At 53.3% G+C, this 18,894-nt stretch overlaps 1 protein-coding gene across 9 annotated transcripts in view; it reads left to right on the forward strand.

Annotated features, from left to right (window-relative positions):
• RUBCN (rubicon autophagy regulator) overlaps positions 1–18,894 on the forward strand; it is a 60,753-nt gene that overhangs the window by 36,420 nt on the left and 5,439 nt on the right. For 3 of the 9 annotated variants that reach the window (XM_050963775.1, XM_050963778.1, XM_050963784.1), the window contains 11 exons: positions 338–439; positions 1,714–1,788; positions 6,122–6,182; positions 7,216–7,348; positions 7,882–7,962; positions 10,030–10,175; positions 11,365–11,429; positions 13,229–13,467; positions 14,450–14,511; positions 15,521–15,674; positions 18,031–18,124. In XM_050963775.1, coding sequence (XP_050819732.1) covers positions 338–439; positions 1,714–1,788; positions 6,122–6,182; positions 7,216–7,348; positions 7,882–7,962; positions 10,030–10,175; positions 11,365–11,429; positions 13,229–13,467; positions 14,450–14,511; positions 15,521–15,674; positions 18,031–18,124 — 1,212 coding nt within the window. The remainder of the gene's footprint in view (positions 1–337; positions 440–1,713; positions 1,789–6,121; positions 6,183–7,215; positions 7,349–7,881; positions 7,963–10,029; positions 10,176–11,364; positions 11,430–13,228; positions 13,468–14,449; positions 14,512–15,520; positions 15,675–18,030; positions 18,125–18,894) is intronic. The other 6 variants (XM_050963780.1, XM_050963781.1, XM_050963782.1 and 3 more) reach the window with 4 other exon arrangements.

An 18,894-nucleotide genomic window follows, 5' to 3' on the forward strand; every position in this document is an offset into this window, starting at 1 on the left:
TTGGGGCCAGGCTCGGGGGAGCAGGGGCTTGTTTCCTGTCAGTCCCGGAGATGCTGTGTCAGGTACCAGGGCACTGTGTGGGAATTTACCTTACACTAGCTCTGAACAGATGGTGACTCTATAGTGTGGAAGGCCTGCTGACACTGGGTCTGTCTGGGTATTTATTATGTACACACCATGGTGGTGTCAAGGTGCAGGACGATTCTGGGTCCGTGCTGGCACCCCAGTCACCCAGCACTACCCGCCCTGGCCGTCTGTCAGTTCTGTGTCGCACTTAAATTACTTCTGCTGACTTTGGGGCTATGTCTCTCAGACCTTCTGCGTTTTGCCCCTTCAGGCTTTGTGGCTACAGACAGTGAGTCCCAGTTCAGCTCCCGTGACTCCATGTGGCTGTCTGACTCGGGCTCAGCAGAGGATGTGGAGGAGTATGAGATAAGAGGTAAGAGGAGGCAGCTGCACCAGATGGAGATTTGGGGCCAACCTCCTCCTTGGGGCTACACTGCGGAGGAGCACGTCCCTTTGCATTTAGAGATGGCCATTCTAGAGTAACGCTGAACTGAGAGTTGAGCTGGGACCCCTGATTCCACTCCTGGACTGCGGTAAACAGATTCCCTTTGGGAAGGTGGGCTAGTGCGGCCATAAAGGCTGAATGATTTGCCTCTGGGAGCTCTGTTAGAGTCTTAACAGCCCCTTCGTTTGCTGTGTTGCTGGCGTCCTACAAGAGATCCCTTTCACGTGTAAAGTCCTCTGGGCTGGGAATAGTCAGGCTGAGGTTGGGGAGCTAAAGGATTTGAATGCCAACCTGTGCTGTCCTGCTCTTCCTACTTGAACCAGCCACGGACTGGACAAGTCAACTCGGGACTGTCCACTCCCATTGTTAAACCCTGTCTTTTTGTAGCAGGGCCAATGGGCTGTGTACAGACCCTGGCCTCCAAGGTACTTTTGCTCACACAGAGTCAGGCTGGCTCCCAGGGGCTAGTGTGCTCCCCGCAGGACACAGGTGCCGACTTCTCCTCTAGTTGAAGGGTGCTAGCCTCCTCCTTGTCCACCCTAGTCCCCTGCCCCTGTGCTGCCTCCTCCTCACCTCCTCCCCCAAGTGCACCCCGTCCCCGCTCCTCCCCCTCCCTCCTGGGAGATTCCTACACCCACAAAACAGCTGTTCACAGCAGACGGGAGGTGCTGGGAGGGAGGGTAAGGAGTTGTTCAGCGGGGCTGCCAGCAGGTCAGAGGCACTGGGTGGGGAGCTTGGGTACTCCAGGGCTGGAGCACCCACAGTTGGTGCCTATGCTGCAAGACCCCTGGCCTTGAACCCTCTCCCTCACCTCCCTCCTGCTTTGGTCAGGAAAGAGACTCCTTGTTGCTCAGCAGGGCCCCCTCTGGCTGACTTGAAAGGTGCATTAACAAAGCACTCTCCAGTCTTCAGCTGGGACAATGGTGGTTGGACTGGGGGCCAATCAAAGGCCCCTGTAATGGACACACTCAATCTTCCTGATCCTCTCTCCATGGATGTTGATAGCATAACCCCGTTTGGCCCCGTGTAGCTCAGAGGTTTGACTTGATATTGCAGTCCAAGGAGGGTGTTTGAATGCTATCCCTGGATGTCTCCCAAAGGGCGCCAGCAGGCCCTGCTCTCTTGCCTCTGTGTTGATACCCTTTCTCTGTGGCCGGGCCGAGCACTGAAGCGAAATATTTTGTCATCACCGTATTATGCAGATGGTAACGATGGATCTAACCTGATTCAAATGTCCAAGAACGGCCTGTCAGTGTCAATGGCTTCCTTGTTTTCAGGTAGTACCCCAGAGTGCACTGCGCCGCGTATGTGTGTGTGCGCGCGTGCGCTTCTCCGTGTGCGTCGCCTGGGCGTGTCAAGGGACCACAGGGAGAGCAGAGGCTCAAAAGCTGCTGCTAAAACTGAGTTCACGCTGCATCAGCAGGCAGGCTTCAGACCAGACACCAAACCACCAGCCCCCAGCTAAATCCACCAGCCACTACCCTTTTGCTCTTTCCCGTCCCAGGGCTCTGTGCATGTAGCTGGCTCCTTGTGAGCTGCTCTCTAGAATTCCTCAGCTCGTTCTTCATGCAGGGGCCTTTGGGAATAACCAATAATGTCATCTGAGTGGCAAATGGAAAGGAGCTGGCAATGCATGCAGTGGGTGGCAGACAGGTGGGAAAATATAGTGAAGGTCTCAGTTGCTTGGCTGCTTGCCCAGCCTCTGTGTTGCCACATTACAGTGGAACATTGTGATGTGCCTAGAACATCAACAGAGGTGCGTCTGGCCTGGAAAGTCAAACAGCAGAGCAGTGATTCAGTTTAAATGTGCTGCAGCCATTAAAGGTAAAGTATTGGCCACATAACTGCTGTAACCCGAGAGATGAGACTAGACCACTCTACTGCAGAGAGACCAGCTGTGCTTTAAAATGTATCTTCCCTACTGCTCCCAGCCCACTCTGATTCCAAGACAATAGCTCCGTTGTTCAGAGGTGTTAAAGGCTTCTGTAGGCATGCAGGTGCTAAGGTGCCAGAATCTTCGTGCGCTGTGAGAGGCAGAGAATGCTGGGACCTTGCTTTTAAAGTGATGGCACTGTCATGAGAGCTTTTTTCCACCAATGCAGCACTAGTGAAAGGCTGACTTCCTCTGTAGCCTTGAACTGTGGTATGCAACCTATCATTTTAAATCAGCTTCTGTACCAGATGATTGGAGAACAGCTAAGGTAATGCCAATTTTTTAAAAAGGCTCCAGAGGTGATCCTGGCATTTACGGGCCGGTAAGCCTGACTTCAGTACTGGGCAAACTGGTTGAAACTATAGTAAAGAACAAAATTGTCAGATGCAGATGAACATGATTTGTTGGGGAAGAGTCAACATAGTTTTTGTAAAGGGAAATCATGCCTCACCAATCTACTAGAATTCTTTGAAGGCGTCAACAAGCATGTGGATAAGGGGGATCCAGTGGATATAGTGTACTTAGATTTTCAGAAAGTTTTTGACAAAGTCCCTCACCAAAGGCTCTTAAGCAAAGTAAGCAGTCATGGGATAAGAGGGAAGGGCCTCTCATGGATTGGTAACTGGTTTAAAGATAGGAAACAAAGGGTAGGTATAAATGGTCAGTTTTCAGAATGGAGAGAGGTAAATAGTGGTGCCTCCCAGGGGTCTGTTCTGGGACCAGTCCTATTCAACATATTTATAAATGATCTGGAAAAAGGGGTAAACAGTGAGTTGGCAAAATTTGCAGACGATACAAAATTACTCAAGATAGTTAAGTCCCAGGCAGACTGCAAAGAGCTACAAAAGGATATCACAAAACTGGGTGATGAAAAGTGGCAGATTAAAATAATGTTGATAAATTCCAAGTAATGCACACTGGAAAACATAATCCCAACTATACGTATGATGGGGTCTAAATTAGTTGTTACCGCACGAGAGCGAGATCTTGGAGTCATTGTGGATAGTTCTCTGAAATCATCCACTCAATGTGCAGCGGCAGGCAAAAAAGCAAACAGAATGTTGGGAATCATCAAGAAAGGGACAGATTAATAGGACAGAGAAAATATCATATTGTCTCTATATAAATCCATGATATGCCCACAGCTTGAATGGTGCATGCAAATGTGGTTGCCCCATCTCAAAAAAGAGGCATTTTGGGTGGCTGTGCCCAAAGCATGTCACTTGAATTGGAAACACCTCGGTTGGAAGATACCATATTTGGAATGGGGAGAAGGGGCAGAGGGGTTCCTAGTTCTGGCACCTCAGCCTGCTGGGGAGGTGAGGTTCAGATTTGAATCCTCCCGTGAGATGCCTGCTGAACACTGCTCACCCTGGCTGCATGTGCTGGCCCTGCCGCAGGTTGCTCGCCCTACAATGCTCTCACATTGTGCGCCCCCTGTTTGCTTGGGTCTTTCTTAGCCTGGGATCTCTGAGCCATTCCATAAGGACCGAGAGAGGCTGGCTTCCTCTCCCATTCAGGCAGCAGTTCTGCTGGGTGGGGAGGCCACTTCCTCTCTCTCTGTGTAGCTACAAAGCTTCGGTTGTTACCAGGTTGTAGATAACATGGATTTCCTAGTCCTGCATGCACCTGAGTGCACTATCTGCTAGCAACATGTATCTGACTGGTAACTGCCTGCTGCTAAAGGGTTGGGTCTGACTCCCCCTTATGGCCAATCCTCTATCCTGGACTCAAGTCTAGAAAGACACTTGAAGGAGAAGCTTAAGATTTAGCCCAGCGTTTAATGCATCTTAAGATGCACCCCTGTTTCTTAGGTTGAGAGCAGGGCCTTTGTTGTCGTACCCTCTGGCTATACAAACAGCTGTCCTGATCCTTTGGAAAGCCTGACACCCCTCCCCTTCCCTTCCCAAGGAGAATCCCACCTTCCCTGCTGAAAAGATCCCAGTGCTGAGCATTCTGGGTTTCCCTGCCACTGTGTGCTGCCCCTCTGCTGTGCCTTCGGAGCTGGGACTGAAACGGACAAGAGTCCTGCAGCAATCAGCAAGCAACTGAGTATTTCAGTGCCCAGCCTACTTGGGGGAGAGGAGTTGAACCAACAACTACGCTCCCATTAACCAGACCCAGCTGCCTCTCTAGGTCTCCCCTTACCCTCCTTAAGGGGGTCCCTATGGATTTTGAGGGTTGGCTTTTTCCTGCCTTGATCTGATATTTTCTCCCCTTTTCTGTAAATTCCTTGGTGTTAAAACCCAAGTTTCCACCCACAGGGCACGCTCAGCCTCCCTAGCCAAGCCCTGCCTCACGCTGCTCATGGGCTTGGCAGGACAGTACAGACAGGAGATACAGGAGTTAAGTGTTTTTAAGGTTGACTGGGGTTTCCAGGGATAATGGGACCAGATCCAGCCTGGATGTAAGCGGGATTATTCTCATGACTGGTGGGAATCGTACCCACTTACCTCAGGGCTGAATATGATCTTCCGTATCAAGATGTTTCATCACCGCCCTTCTTGGGGCTGGAGTGCAAACCCCGGAGGAATTCTGCTGCCATCACTTCCCAGTACAGTATAAAAACCCCCACCTCCAAGCTGTGAAAGCGAGGAGACTGAATTGCTGAGCGGCTGTGTCAACTGCATGCGTCTAGTAACCACGTTTCACCATGTTTAAACACCATTGTATGGTGGCAGCAGAACCAGCTCCTAGAATTCTTTGAGCATGTGAACTGAACCTTGACTAAAAGGGAACCCATGGGCATAATTATTATGGGCTCTCAGCTAGTCTTTGACAAAGTCCCTCCCTAGAGAAGGTCCGGGGATGAGCAGTGAAATGCTGCCATAGATCAGGGCTGGCGTATGGACAGATAGCAAAAAGTAGGAAGAAGTGGTCAACTGTTATCCTGGCCAAGGGTTAGCTGCAGTGTAGCCCAGCTAAGGGTCCATGTTCAGTATTTATTAGAGATCTGGAAGGGAGCAGTGTGGTAGCAACATGCACAGGTGCTACCCCTGGATTTAAGTTCCTCGTCTGTAGAGCGGAAAGTGATCTTTCTTTGTGGCCCGTTTGATCCTGGGTGCCTCAGCAGAGGATGGCCAGCAAGGCTGCTGACCACTGCCACTTGCCGTGTGGTTTTTGTAACATTGACCTGTGTCCACTGGGAGATGAACTCAGGCCTCCAGCTCATGCCATGTGGGCTGCTGACAAGCCATCGGCGTATGAGCTGCACTGGTTTGGAACCAGAATAGTAGCGGTGAAGGGCCTGTGTCGCATCGCCAGTCCCTTGCAGGGTTAATGCTGTGCATAAAACCTAATAAGCTACTAAACTTCTGAACTAACCCCAGTGTCCTGCCCTCCCCAGCCCCAAGTTTGTGTGTGTGTGGATTTCTCTTAGCTGCGTAACCGCTGGTAGCTAGTGTGTGCCCTGTACAGACAGTAACATTTCCACTCTTAACCCCACCATAGTTTCATCTCACAGCCACAGGTTCTTCTCTCTCCCCTGTAGATTGACCAGGTGACTGACTAGTTCAGATCCCAGACTTTCTGGCTGCTGCTTCATTGTCACTGGTAGAAATAGGTGCTGGAGCTCACGTGCTTTTTACAACAGTGTGATGGTTTTTAATGCAAAACTGCTTAGGCTTTGTTTAAAATAGAAGTAACTCTCTGCTCCACCCTCTCTCTTCTTGATGCAGATGCGGACATCAAGCGGGATGCAGCGTCTAGCAGGAAGTCTTTCCTCTCCTCGGAATCCATGTACGTCCCCCACCCACCGCCAGAGCACGAGTCTTTGATCCTCACCTGGGTGCAGTAGGCTCAGTTTTGGGGACAGTCTAGGAGGGGAGCTGGGCAAATGGAAACTTAAGTTGAATGCTGAGGGGCTTGGGAATTCCCTGCGTGAGGGACCGATCCATGGGTTGGGCATGGATTAGATTCCACATGAATAGGTCTCTTCTGCCACTGACTCCTCTAATAAACTGTCAGCAGAAGGAGAAGGGGCAGGGAACAGGAACTCTGGTGAATTAGGAAAGACAACTCAAGGTGATGGGGACACATACATTCCCCACTAGGCTCCCAGTCAGACCTGGGATTCACCTCAATCTCCCACCACGCCATTCCTGTAGTCTGTCTTGAAGTCCTGTGTTGCAGTCACCTTCCTTACAACTAGAAGCTGGACAGGACTCCTCATCAGTGCTACTCCTTAACTGGCCAGAGGAGGCGCTGTTGAGTGGGTGAAGGCACTCTTCCTCCCTAGGAGACTGAGCCATCTGCCTCCTCATTACTCTTGCCAGCTGAGGTGTAGGATGGGTCATCACAGCCCTTTGGAAATATCATTGGTCTGTTAATTGCTGGCAGCTTTCCAGAGGGCTGGGGGCGGGGCCCCCTCTGCCTGTTGGATGACATGTAAAACTAGGCCCTGCTGGCAAAGATCACGTCACTTTATACTGTGTGGTCTCCTGTCTTGTCCGGATTCCAGCTTTGCTTGTTCCATTCTGCCTCCCAATCCCCCTGCAGGCTCTGTGATGCCCCGTCCCAAATTGCTGTGCCCTGGGTATGCCCCACCCAGAGGTAGCTGCATGGGAGCAGTGATTCCTGTATGTAGTTTGTGGGTCTTACTTGAGACAATATGTTCTAAGATGAGTCATCATTGTCAGTGCAGACTCTCACAAGTGGGACTGGGAGGGTCACCAGTCAGGAGACCCAGGCTTTGATCTCCTTTGCACCCTGGCTGGGGTAGGGGGTTATGCCCCATCTGTTGTGGTGCTGATCGTCCTCTCTTGCTGTGCAGATCCCACTCCTTCCTCCATTCGAACTCAGCGGAGGCCGTGGCCATGGGCCTGCTGAAGCAGTTTGAAGGGATGCAGCTCCCAGCCGCTTCTGAACTGGACTGGCTAGTCCCAGAGCAGGATGCCCCTCAGAAGGTAGGCATGTGGGGAGGGACCTCGCTGGGGGCAGTCGCACTGATGCATAGAGGGCACTGTTTGGGTGCCCGAGGACAGAAGCTGGATGCGAAATCAAGGGGATTTGTTTAAATCTAGAGGGCAGAGACCCCACTGTCCACACCAGCAAGGGAATCTTTTGCATGAAGCTCGTATCTGGTGCATTCTGCCAGTCCTGAATGCAGGGCTGCAGCCTGTCTCCACCTCCCCAAGGCTGTAGAAGAGGAGGGAAGGCACTGATCACGTCCCTCATGTACTTCCAGAGCTGTGTCCCTTCCACACAGTTGGCTGCAGCGCTACCAGGCAGGTGCCTTGCACTCTTCTGACTACTCTTGTCCTTGTATATGAATAGGGAGAGCAGGAGGATGGGGATGGTGGGTAAGATCTAGGCAACGGCCAAGGATCAGCACCCTGAAGCAGCACAGAGTCAAGTGCAGCGGCCCTTGGCCTTTACCAGCAGCCCGGGGGTGTCGGCTACGCAGCGCCTTGACGGGTTGTTTGCTGTTGGTTTTCAGGGCCTGAGACGGTCTCTCAGAAAGCTCTTTAAGCGTCCCCAGTGGTATAAGAAAAGGCAGCTCTCCAAAAAGCTCCGGCGGGTACGTTGGGAGTGGAGAGCGTGCCCGAGGGGTGCGTGCGTGGGGCACACATTATGGAGTGTACTAACCGCTCGGACTAAACACCGTCACGTCACGGAGCAGCGGGCGGCATGGCTGTGGCTGCCCCACGGTGGGGTGACACGTGGCTTGGTGTGGGGTGTGAGAAACTCTGCTGAACGTGGAGTTTGTTGTCGTTGCTGTTTGAACCCTCAGCTGTGACCGGCTAGAAGACTGCTCCCTGGCGTGTTGGGAAGCGAGCGATCTCCATGCTAATGGAAGTGGCAGCTAGCGCCAGTAGAGCATGGGCAGGTGCTGTGCAAGGCTTTCCCATATAGCCCCTCAGTCCTGACCCACAGCCTCTCCGATCTGGGCACCCCATACCCAGCTCTGCTCAGGCCCCTCAATCCTGAGCCACAGGCTGTCACTATTCTAGTGCCTAGGCATCTCCTGAGGTAGCCGCTGCCATTCCTGCCAGCCTGCTCCGTTTTGGGGTACTGGAGTTGATCAGTGTCGGTGGGGTCAGTGTGACCGGAGCAGAGGGTTTCGGGGGCGTTCTTTAAGGACGCTGCGGCACTACGCGTGGTGTAAATAGCATGCAGCCCTATAGGCTTACATAGAATACCCGCTTGTCATGGATCACTGCCTTGCCACCCCCAAGCTGAGCAGGAGTCCTGCTGGGCAGCAGTGCATTGTGGGTGTGACTTTCCGACTGCTCTTTAAAATAAAGAATGGCCCTCAGCCATTGGCCCCAGCACAGCCTTGTCCGCCTGAGCCTGGAGAGGATCCCTGAGGTTTACTGTCACCTGCTTGGTTTTCTCTAATGCTGGGTGGTGTGAGGCATGTTCTGTTGTCCTCGTGCTGCGGGGCTCCTGTCCGCTGGCTGGTGTTCTGCTCTCTAGTTATCACGCAAGTCCCCTTGGGGGTGCAGCTAAAGAGCCGCCTCGGTGTCCGTCTAAGCGATCAGTCATGGGGCAGAGGTAGTTTCAGCTACTGCGCTCTGAGCTCGTCGCCGGGGTCACCCAAACTGCTGATGGGGGTCGAGGAGCCAGTCTGTTCTCCTCCGCTGCGCTCAGCAAAGGCTGCGACAGCCTGAGAGTGGCAGAGTTGGTGCTGGGCCTCGAGTCCCAGAGCATAGAGCCCAGCAGTCAGTCCCGGTGCTACTGCCCACAGCCATCTCTGCTAGCGCATGACTTCATCCTGCCCTGGCAGGGATCATGGGGCTCTGTATCCCTGATAACCCCCAGCTCCACTCCCCCTGGCTCTGTAGTTCACCCCAGAGCCTGCTGCCCTCCCCGGGCTGAGGGAGGTTCTCTGGGGTGCTGTGCGTCCTGGAATCTGCCCCGTTCTCCCTCACAGCTATTTCTGTCCCCCATGAGCTGTGGGCCTGTCAGACCTGCTCGGTCCTTACAAACCCAGGTGTGATCCTCATCCTGGAGTCCTGACACCTCTGATACACCTTAGAGTGGCGGATGCCTCCCCTCTGGGTGCCCTTCTCTTTGGGACAAGTGCAGACTTTCTTTCTTCTGGAAGACAGCGTATGCCCCAGTGAACCCCCAGCGCTGACATACCTGCTACTCCTCGGCCCCTGCTGCTCGCTTCGGTGAGAGCCCATAAAGCATGCCCTGCTCACAGAGAGGCTGGAGCAGTGCCCCGTAATGGTCTGGGGACAACCTTGCAGCAGAGGGATACCCAGAAACTTGGGGGGATGTGGCAGAGAGTAGGGAGGGGAGGTCCAGCCAGGGTGAAAACATCAGGCTGAGCGGGCAGCACTGCACCGCTGCCGCCTCCTCAGAGGCTCTAGGCACTTCTGAAGATGGGGTGCTAGGCCTTTGGGCATGCAGAGGGAGCAAACACACTACTGCCTGTGCCGTGATAGTACAGCAGGGCACTCGGATCAGATGGGGATTGTTCTCCAGCTCCCCCGGGAGACAGACCACTCCTAGTGGAGCGGGGGACGAGCACGCAGGCCGTTTCCCCCGGGACGGCGCTGGAGTTCCCAGCAGGGCAGACGGGCGTCTGCCTCTGCAGTAAAGTTCAGTGTATGACCCTCTCACCTGCCTCTTCCAGCTCCTGCCAATTCCGGACTCACTGCCCATCTCGCCCGATGACGGAGAGCACGCCGACATCTACAAGCTCCGAATCCGGGTCCGCGGGAACCTGGAGTGGGCCCCCCCTCGGCCACAGATCATCTTCAACATTCACCCAGCCCCAACGTAAGGAGCTGCCCATCCCATCTGGCTCCACAGAGGCTCTCCATGCCCCTCCGATCTCCCTCTGCTTCTCCTTTTCCCCCCGATTCTGCATCCTTCCAGCTGGGTTGGCCTGGGCAATTCACTCCATTCACAGCCCAGTTGCTCCACTTCAGCCATCCGGATGGGCTGCTGCTCCTGCCGTCAGATGACATCTCTGCTCCCCTCCAAGCCCCTGTTGTTTCAGACCTGTACTGGGAATTGAACCCTGCTTGGTGTGACACTAACCACTAGGCCTCCAAGCCTGGCTGTGTGTGTGTTAAATGAGACCTGCCCTTCCCCCTTTGTCACTGTTTACTCAGTGCTCTGTGATAGAATTATCGTAGGACCTCCAACAGTGCAAAACAGCCCCAAGCGCTGCTGTTACAGGGCCGTGTGTGTCCAGCCCCCCTCTGGTGGAGTTCAGGGTACATGGCACCGAAAGGACATCTGCGACTCACGTTCCTAGCTGCATTTACAATAGATCCCCTGCCTGTGTCATAGCAGGGGCATGGGGGGGCCCACCTGCCCTGCTGAGCTGTTGTCCATTGTTGTTGTGCCTTGCAAGGGAGGTGTCACTACTCCCTGGCACTGTCGCTGGTGCCTGCACCCCGGTGCCAGCTGCTGTTCTTTTGCCTGGCTCCTGCCTTGTGCTCTTGGCTGGTGTTGAGTGCCTGGCTGCCGACACCTTGCTCATCAGCTGAGGGGCGTGCGGGGAGCATCAGGATCCACAGGGCACAAGCAGGTGAAGGCAGTTGCAGTTGGTGCTGCCCATCCGTGCCACACACACACACACATGGAGCTCTGTCCATCCCCCTGGCCAGTCGCTGGGTGCTGGCTGTTGCAGTGTTCGCCATTTCCTACTGAAACCAAGGGGTGGCTTCAAGGCAGATCCAGCCACCTGGTTCATTATTTATCTGTATTATTGTAGCCTGTAGGAGACTCAGTCATGGGCCAGGACCCTGTGGTGCTCGGTGCTGTACAGACACTGAGCAAAGACAGCCCCTGCCCCAAAGAGCTGACGCTCTAAGCTAACAGTCTCATGGATCCACTTGGCACTCAGCTGCTGGGTGAGAGGGGAAGGCCTAGTGCTCTCTGCCTGGCTGCCCTCAGCCCTGCTGAGCCAGGAGAGAGCAGCCCCTCCAGCTCTAACACCCCTCTTCTCTCTGGGCAGGAGGAAGGTGGCAGTAGCCAAGCAGAATTACCGGTGCGCAGGCTGCGGCATCCGGACAGACCCCGGTGAGTGCTGGAACTCTGAGCATCACAGGAAACTCGACCTCTCCGAGGGTGGGTGGTGCTGCATGCACATGAGACAGGAAGGGGCAATAGAGACAAGGAGTCAAATGTGTGTGTGTGTGGGGGGGATGAGCTGGGAGATGGTGCGGGTTCTCAGCGCAGGGAAGCTGGTGCAGCTTTCTCTAAAGGCCTGGCACGAACCATGAAAGAAGAGAGAAGTGGGGAACCGAGTTACCAAGGGACAGAACCTGAATTCACGAGAGGCCTTGTAACTAACACGTAGCTAGTAGCTGAAGAAGAGGAATGGGCGACACGCCTGCAGCCATGCTCCCGAGCACGCTTTGTAGCGCATGGATGGCTCGTGATCCAGACAGGGATTGGCTCACAAAATTGGGAAGCCAGTCATAGAGTGTGATGCAGTGCAGCATGTAATGGGCACGTGTGAATCTGTTTCGGAATATGCAGATCATCTGATTTACGGTGATGTATTTTGGAGCTGTGGGCACCCTGACCCAAGCCCCTACATCCGAGCCTGCTCAGCTCAGGCTCCGCTTTGTGGAGTGCCAGGAAAGACACCTCCGTGACAAGGTTGGATCTGAATGGAGGGTTTGGATTCCAGAGAGCTGGATAAAATTTTCTCCCACACCTGGACGGGGTGTACTGGATAAGCCGAGCAGAAAAGGGCTCGGGGAGTCCCAGCATCTCCCAGTGAATGAATCTGCCCAAGTGGCAGCATTTCCCACGGCAGGCTGTCAAAGGGGAGCCTGTGTCCTAGCATGCACTGCGGATGGAGCAGCCTGCTCCCCCAGGAGGCCATGGGGACAGGGCAGGCAGGGGGCGGCCAGTCTGCCTCTCTGAAGGTATTAAAGGCCCTGGCCCTATCACTGAGCAGAGTCAAGTAAGTAAGGGTATGGCTACACTTGAAATTTCAAAGTGCTGCCGCGGCTCTCCCAGCACTGCACGTAAACCACATCCTCTACAGGTGTAGCTTACAGCGCTGGGAGCCGTGCTCCCAGCGCTGCAGCACTGATTACACTGAGGTTTTACAGCGCTGTATTTTGCAGCGCTCAGGGGGGTGTTTTTTCACACCCCTGAGCGCGAAAGTTGCAGCGCTGTCAAGTGCCAGTGTAGCCATGGCCTGAGGGTGGCTTCGCTCATTCGGATGGTCTGTTTGCGCTGTGGAGCCCCTAGTGTCTGCTCTGATCATTGCTCTTCAGTTCATGAAGCGAAGCTGCTTTCCAGCGAAATCCCACAGGTGATCAGGCTGAAGGGGCCTCATGCAGGCAGCTGCCTTGATACAGCATTCACCTGCTGTGTATTACCAGTAGAGGCCTCTGAAGCAATTGCTTGTCCTAAGCGTAGAGCCAGGGATGGTTGCATGTAATCCATAGGCTGATCTGGGCCTTGTAGACCTCGGGGAGACCACAGATCCCAGCATGCATTGCTCTGAGCTGAAATAGGTGCCTTGTCTGCTGGGACATTTAGGGTATGTCTACATTGCAGTTAAACACCCACAGCTGGCCCATGTCAGCTGAGTCGGGCTCACATTATGGGGATGTTTAACTGCAGTGTGGAGGCTCAGGATGGAGCCCGAGCCCCAGTCAGCTGACACGGACCAGCTGTGGGTGTTTGTTTGCAGTGTAGACATACCCATAATGTCTGCAGAATACATTACCCACCTGTGACAGGCATTCGCAGTCTGCTCCCCTTGCTGCTGATTAACCACAGACCTCTGGCTCCTGGGGAGGTGCTAACATGGTCCTTAGCTGGGCAGAAGTTAAACTCCCTCTCCGGCCTGCCAGATTACATCAAACGGCTGCGGTACTGCGAGTACCTGGGCAAGTATTTCTGCCAGTGCTGCCATGAGAACACCCAGATGGTCATTCCCAGCCGGATCCTGCGTAAGTGGGACTTCAGCAAGTACTACGTCAGCAACTTCTCCAGGGACCTGCTGAGCAAGATCTGGAGCGACCCGCTCTTCAGTGTGCAGGACCTCAACGCCGCTCTGTACCGGAAGGTGAAGGCGCTGAATCAAGTCAGGGTAAGGCCATGGCCTGTGCTTTGCCAAAGAGACCGAGGGGTTCAGCCTTCTTCTGAGAGGCAGGTGTTGCTCCTATCAGTGACCCATGGAGCAGGGAGTAAGACCTACAGGATGGAGTTTCTCAGGGTGGGGGCATCGGTGCCTTGTTGGGGGCACGCCATCTCCTGCTCTTCTTTCGTTAGTGAGCCAGAATACCTAGCTGCTGCTGCTACTTACCCTTCTATGTGGGGCCTCTTGTCCATAGATTTCAGAGCATATTACAAAGGTGGGTGGGTAGGTATCTCCATTTTACAGCTGGGGAAACTGAGGCACAGAGAGCTTGAGTGACTTGCTCGCGGTCACCCAGTGTGTTGGTGGCAGAGCTGGGAATAGAAGCCATTAGTCCTGACACCCAGTCCTGGGCTCTACCCACTGGAAATGCTGTCCCTCTCACATCTGCTTAGAGTAACCTCTGCAAGTGTCCAGCTCCAGGAAACCTTTCTGTTGGCGAAACCTGCCTGTTTGTCATTCCTTGTAATGTCCCTTTAAGGGGCCTGGTAGGTGACATACGGAAGTTGATGTTCCAGAAGATCTGAACTGAGGAGGGAAGAGACTGTTACTTGTTGGGGCCCAATCAGGATTTCTCTTGACTTCTCCTGTCAGAGGATAGCTGATGGGCAGATGTTTCAGAGGGACGCTTAAAACCCCCATAATGCATGTTTCCATTGCACGTCTTGTTCACTGTGCAGTAGTACATGGTGGAGAGGAATTTCTTCCTGACCTCCAGCTGGTCTTCAGTTTATGCCTTGACATATGGGGATTGCTAGCCCTCCTGGTTTTATCCTAGCCCTTTAACTGCTTCAGTGCCAAGAAACCCAAAGCTGGGTTAGCAGCAGAACAGCCTCACAAGAGAATGAGTTAAAACAGACTAGAATGGGTTTGGTTGAGGCCTGCAATTCTGTTTGTTTAATGACAATTTTATACTCTGTTTGTTTTTCCCCAGCTGTTGAGAATCCAGCTGTTTCACTTGAAGAACATGTTTAAGACCTGCCGACTAGCTAAAGAGTGAGTACCAGGCTCCAATTAGAATTTAACTTGCATCAGTTTCTCTCTCCTGGCCAACTGTCACTTGGCAGCTGGGCATGGTAGCTGCTGCCCAGACCTCTGCAAGGTGAGGGCTTTCAAGGATCGTGGCAAATGTTCACGGGATCGGAGACCAGTCCCCCCTGCCTCACCCCAGTCTCTCCCACGCTTCGCGCTGTGGCAGGCCAAGCTCCAGTGCATGTAGCACTCTGAGAGCAGGCCAAGCGCAGACGGGCCCAGCGGTTGGGGGTGTGACTAGCTTCCGCTGCCGTTTGCTGGAGAAAGACGGGTGTTTGAGACCTACCCTGTGAACTGGGACTAGATCTCCCTTTGTGCTTCCTCTGTGTCCCTTTGGGATCCCCCACTTCCCAAAGCCACTGCACCTTTCCTTGCTGCCATTGACTGAGTCGGGCTCAGTGGCCGTGAGGGGTCACTTGAGCGATGAGATGTCCTTTGCTTGGCACAAGGAGAGCAGACCCAGTAACTGGCCCACAGTTTCCTACTAGCCACTAAAACCCACCAGGCCCTGGGAGGTGTTCAAACAGCTCAGAATCAGCAGAGACGCGTGCCTCAGTTGTAGCAGGCTCTGCCGTCTGGGTGCTGCCCTCACTGGCTGCTCTCTAGACTTGGGCTCGCCCAGCCCCTGTGGAGGGGAAAGGACAGCTGCTTTGGCAGGGATTGGAGCAGCCCGAGAACCCTAATGGGGACCCTGCAGCTGAGTGAGACGTGCAGGTGTCGGCTGGGACAGAATCTGCTAAGCTAGAACAGGGTGCAGGGATGAATTGGGAGGCAGGCACTATTGCTGGGTTTCCTAAGGCCCTGCGTGGCGGGAATGGACTCTGGAGAGGTGGCAGAGCCCATGTGGGGGTGGGAAGGTGGAGCAGCGGGTCGCATAGTGTAATTGGCCCGGCGAGGTCACCATAGTTCACACTCTCTAGAGCACTCACCCGCTGATGTTTGGTGCTGAGCTCTGGTGTCTCCATCCCTGCAGGCTCCTGGATTCCTTCGACACAGTGCCAGGTCATTTGACGGAGGATCTCCACCTCTACTCCTTAAATGACCTGAATGCCACTAAGAAGGGGGAGCTGGTTCCCCGCCTGATGGAGCTCATAAAGGCAGGTACCCTGCACATTGAGAGATGCATGGTGGGTAATTTTATCATCTTCTTCACTAGAATGTTTTTTATTATTACTGGATTAGACTTTACTGTATAAACAGCCAAGGAGAGGGATCTGGCTTTATAAAGGCAGCAGCAGGGTCTCCAGAACAGCTGCTGACGGCAAATACATTTTGTGTTAGCTGTTCTCCTCCTCTAGTTAGTTTCTGATATGGTGGTTATCCTGTATGTGTGCAGAGGAGTTCCTTAGCACAAGAGATCGGTGTGGAAGAATAACACAGCCAATTGGTTGAGTTTTAGGAAGAAGCTGCGTTTTCCCATAACCTACAGTGCACCCATTTGCCGTCTCCATCTCTGCTATACAAAAATGGGCTGTATTCCCCTCTGAAAAGCATTGGGATGTGCTTCGTCACGTTCAGGATGGGGAGGCAGCTTGGCTGGTGGTTAGAAGAGGGCACTGAGTCAGGACTCCCAGGTCCTACTTTCAACACTGCCACTGATTTTCTGCATGAATGTGGGCAAGTTGTGTCCCAGTTCTATGCCTCAGTTTCCCTACCAGTAAAAACAAGAAACTTCGTTATTTTGCAGGGGAGTGGTTGAGGTGTGGCTTTGAGATCCTCCAACTGGATGATGCTGTATAGTCGTTGTAATGGTATCCAGCGTACAGAGCACCTTCCCTCCTGGCATACAGCTTCCCATGTTGCCTGGCCCAGAGATCTGTGGTCACCGTCACCACAGCTGTGGGTAACAGCATGTGAACTGCATCCCTGGGGGCCTGAAAGTTAGACATTTCCCTCCATTTCATTCCCAAATGGGCTAGACATGTGTGATCTTACAGAACCAGTCACTGTAACGACATGTTTAGATGCAAAAGCCCTGCATTAAAACAGACTGAGTGTCTGGGTGAAGAAATACCAAGTTGAGAGTTTCCAGGCAGCTGTGACTCCAGATAACAAACAGAAATAGGAAGGGATGCTCCAGTCTGCAGGGGAAGAGGAATTTGGGGGGCACTAGTGTGTCCTTTGAATTGCAGATTTCCCATCTAATTTTTTTTGATTAACCGTCGTTGCTGATCCATTTGATCGTGTTGCAGTGTTTGTGCTTGTTTTAACTATTCTCCTTGTCTCTAATGAATTTGATTTTAAGAGATGAAATTTAAACCCAGCTTGAATGCAGGGAGGGATGAGGTGAGGTTGGGAGATGGATCCCGGCAGGACCGGAGATGTAACATTTGCTCTCACCTCAAGGTTGAGCTACACTGCAAAAACAACAGTGGGGAGTTGGCTACAACACATCTGAGGTGGTGAGAACACTGGTGCATTGTTTAGTGTAGATGGGAACTAACCACAGCTCTAAGCCATGCTGCAGCTTGGATTTCTCCAGGACTGTAGCCAACTCAGGGTCTCGTGTATACTGAAGATGAAACAGTTTTAACTCTTGTCAATGGCAACTATGGTGTGACTGGTTCCTCATTAAAGTGATTTTTGGAGGGTAGATATGACCTTAATTTTCTGTGTGAAAACCCGGTGTGATGGGTGACTTCACTCATTGTCTTTAAGAACATTCCAAATGGGCCTCCATGTGTTGCAGCTGTTGGCTGTGTGGGCCACCCACGTGAGGGCAGCAATGCCAATTACCGCCTGTGCGCACATGTCTGGGGCAAAAGACCAGAGAGGTTGCCTTGGCCTCTGAGAAGTTCCCTACTGAAAGAGGGTCCTTTTTCTGGAACTCTGAATCTTACTGGGAAGTCAAAGGGGACAAAAATAACTGGACTGCCACTGGTTTGGCAGTGTTGTGTGTGCAACCTACTGCCTAGACGACACCCTTGTGGGTGTGTTTATGGTACATCGTTTGGTATAACCGCTACTACTTCTGTAGTATTGTGGTAGCATTGACAATACTTGGCACAGCCCATGTACGCAGCAAGACATGGGTATTGCCCCAAAGCGCTTGGGGTTATGTGTGTAATCTAAGAGATACAGAATGCCTTGTTCCTCCACCGCCATCCAGCAGACAGGCAGCCCCGCTGTTTGGAGATAGCACAGGCAGCTTGGCTAATGGCACTACAGGAACGCTTTTGGTCTATGGCGTCTCGAATAGACAATGTCTCCAGCCCCCTGGAAAGTCTGGAATCTCGTGGGTCACATCCAGCAGCCAGGCCTAGCTTGTAGCGGGTCGGTGACCAGCTGCACAAAAACTGCTCTTGAAGCTGGTGTTGTCGCGTCCCGGCAATGGGACAAACCTCTGATTCCCACCTTACTCTTGGCTCGAGATGTCTCAGAACGTGAGATGTCTCAGTCTCTGACTTTGCCAGGGAAATCGGGCGCATTTGCCTCTTCTCCAGGACGTTTCTTCTTCACTCCTCTCCCCTTTTGTTGTTACAGCTGTGCCAAGCCAAAGGCTTCATCTGTGAGTTCTGTCAAAAGGAGGAGGACATCATCTTCCCCTTCGAACTGAACAAGTGCAGGATGTGTGAAGGTGAGATGCTGGCATGCGAGGGGCTGGGAGCTATCGCTGGCCCTGGGCCCATGTCTCCTGGAGCGAGTGTAGTGCAGGAGGCAGGTGCCGCAGTGACTGTTCTGGAGATTGAGCTGGTACAGATCAGGCAGAGTCAGGGATCACTGCTCTGCAGTGTGTCCAAGGCTGTAAAATCAAGTGCCTTGGCAGCCCCTAAGCATGGCCTGTCTGCATGTCGCTTGTTTAATGTTTGTCTAGCCACCTGGCAGCAAACCGGGCTCGGCCTACGCCTCTGACCTGCATCAGCACACAGCCGACTCTCTAGCTGGTCTGACATGCTTCCTTGCAGGGCGGCCAGAACCATGCCTTGGGGTGGCCTGTAGAACATCCCAGAGTGCACTGCACCCAGCACACGCTAGCCAGCACTGCGGGGGAGCTGCCCACACTTACGCTTGCACAGATGGGCAGTGTGCTAAGTGAGGGTGCGGGAACTCGTTTCCACGGTGGTTGCGGGCTGTCTTATACCTTGTAACCAGGCCAGATGCATGATGCACATTTGGAGTGTGCCCTGGGCACAAGCCCCCACGCCCTGCAGTTGATAACTGGTTTTGGTCACTGTCGACCTGTGCTGATGGCCACATGCACAGTAGAACCGTATCCCGGCACCAGTCTCCTGAGCCATCCAAACCGCCCCTGGCAATCTACAAATGTGTCCATCTCTTTAAAATTAGACTCTCTCTTGCCGCAAGTGTTTTCAGCGAAGGCCGTTTGTTTAGGGTCACTGTTTCCTT

Source organism: Gopherus flavomarginatus, chromosome 8 (assembly GCF_025201925.1).
Source record: "Gopherus flavomarginatus isolate rGopFla2 chromosome 8, rGopFla2.mat.asm, whole genome shotgun sequence".
In the NCBI taxonomy this organism is placed as follows: Eukaryota; Metazoa; Chordata; order Testudines; family Testudinidae; genus Gopherus; species Gopherus flavomarginatus.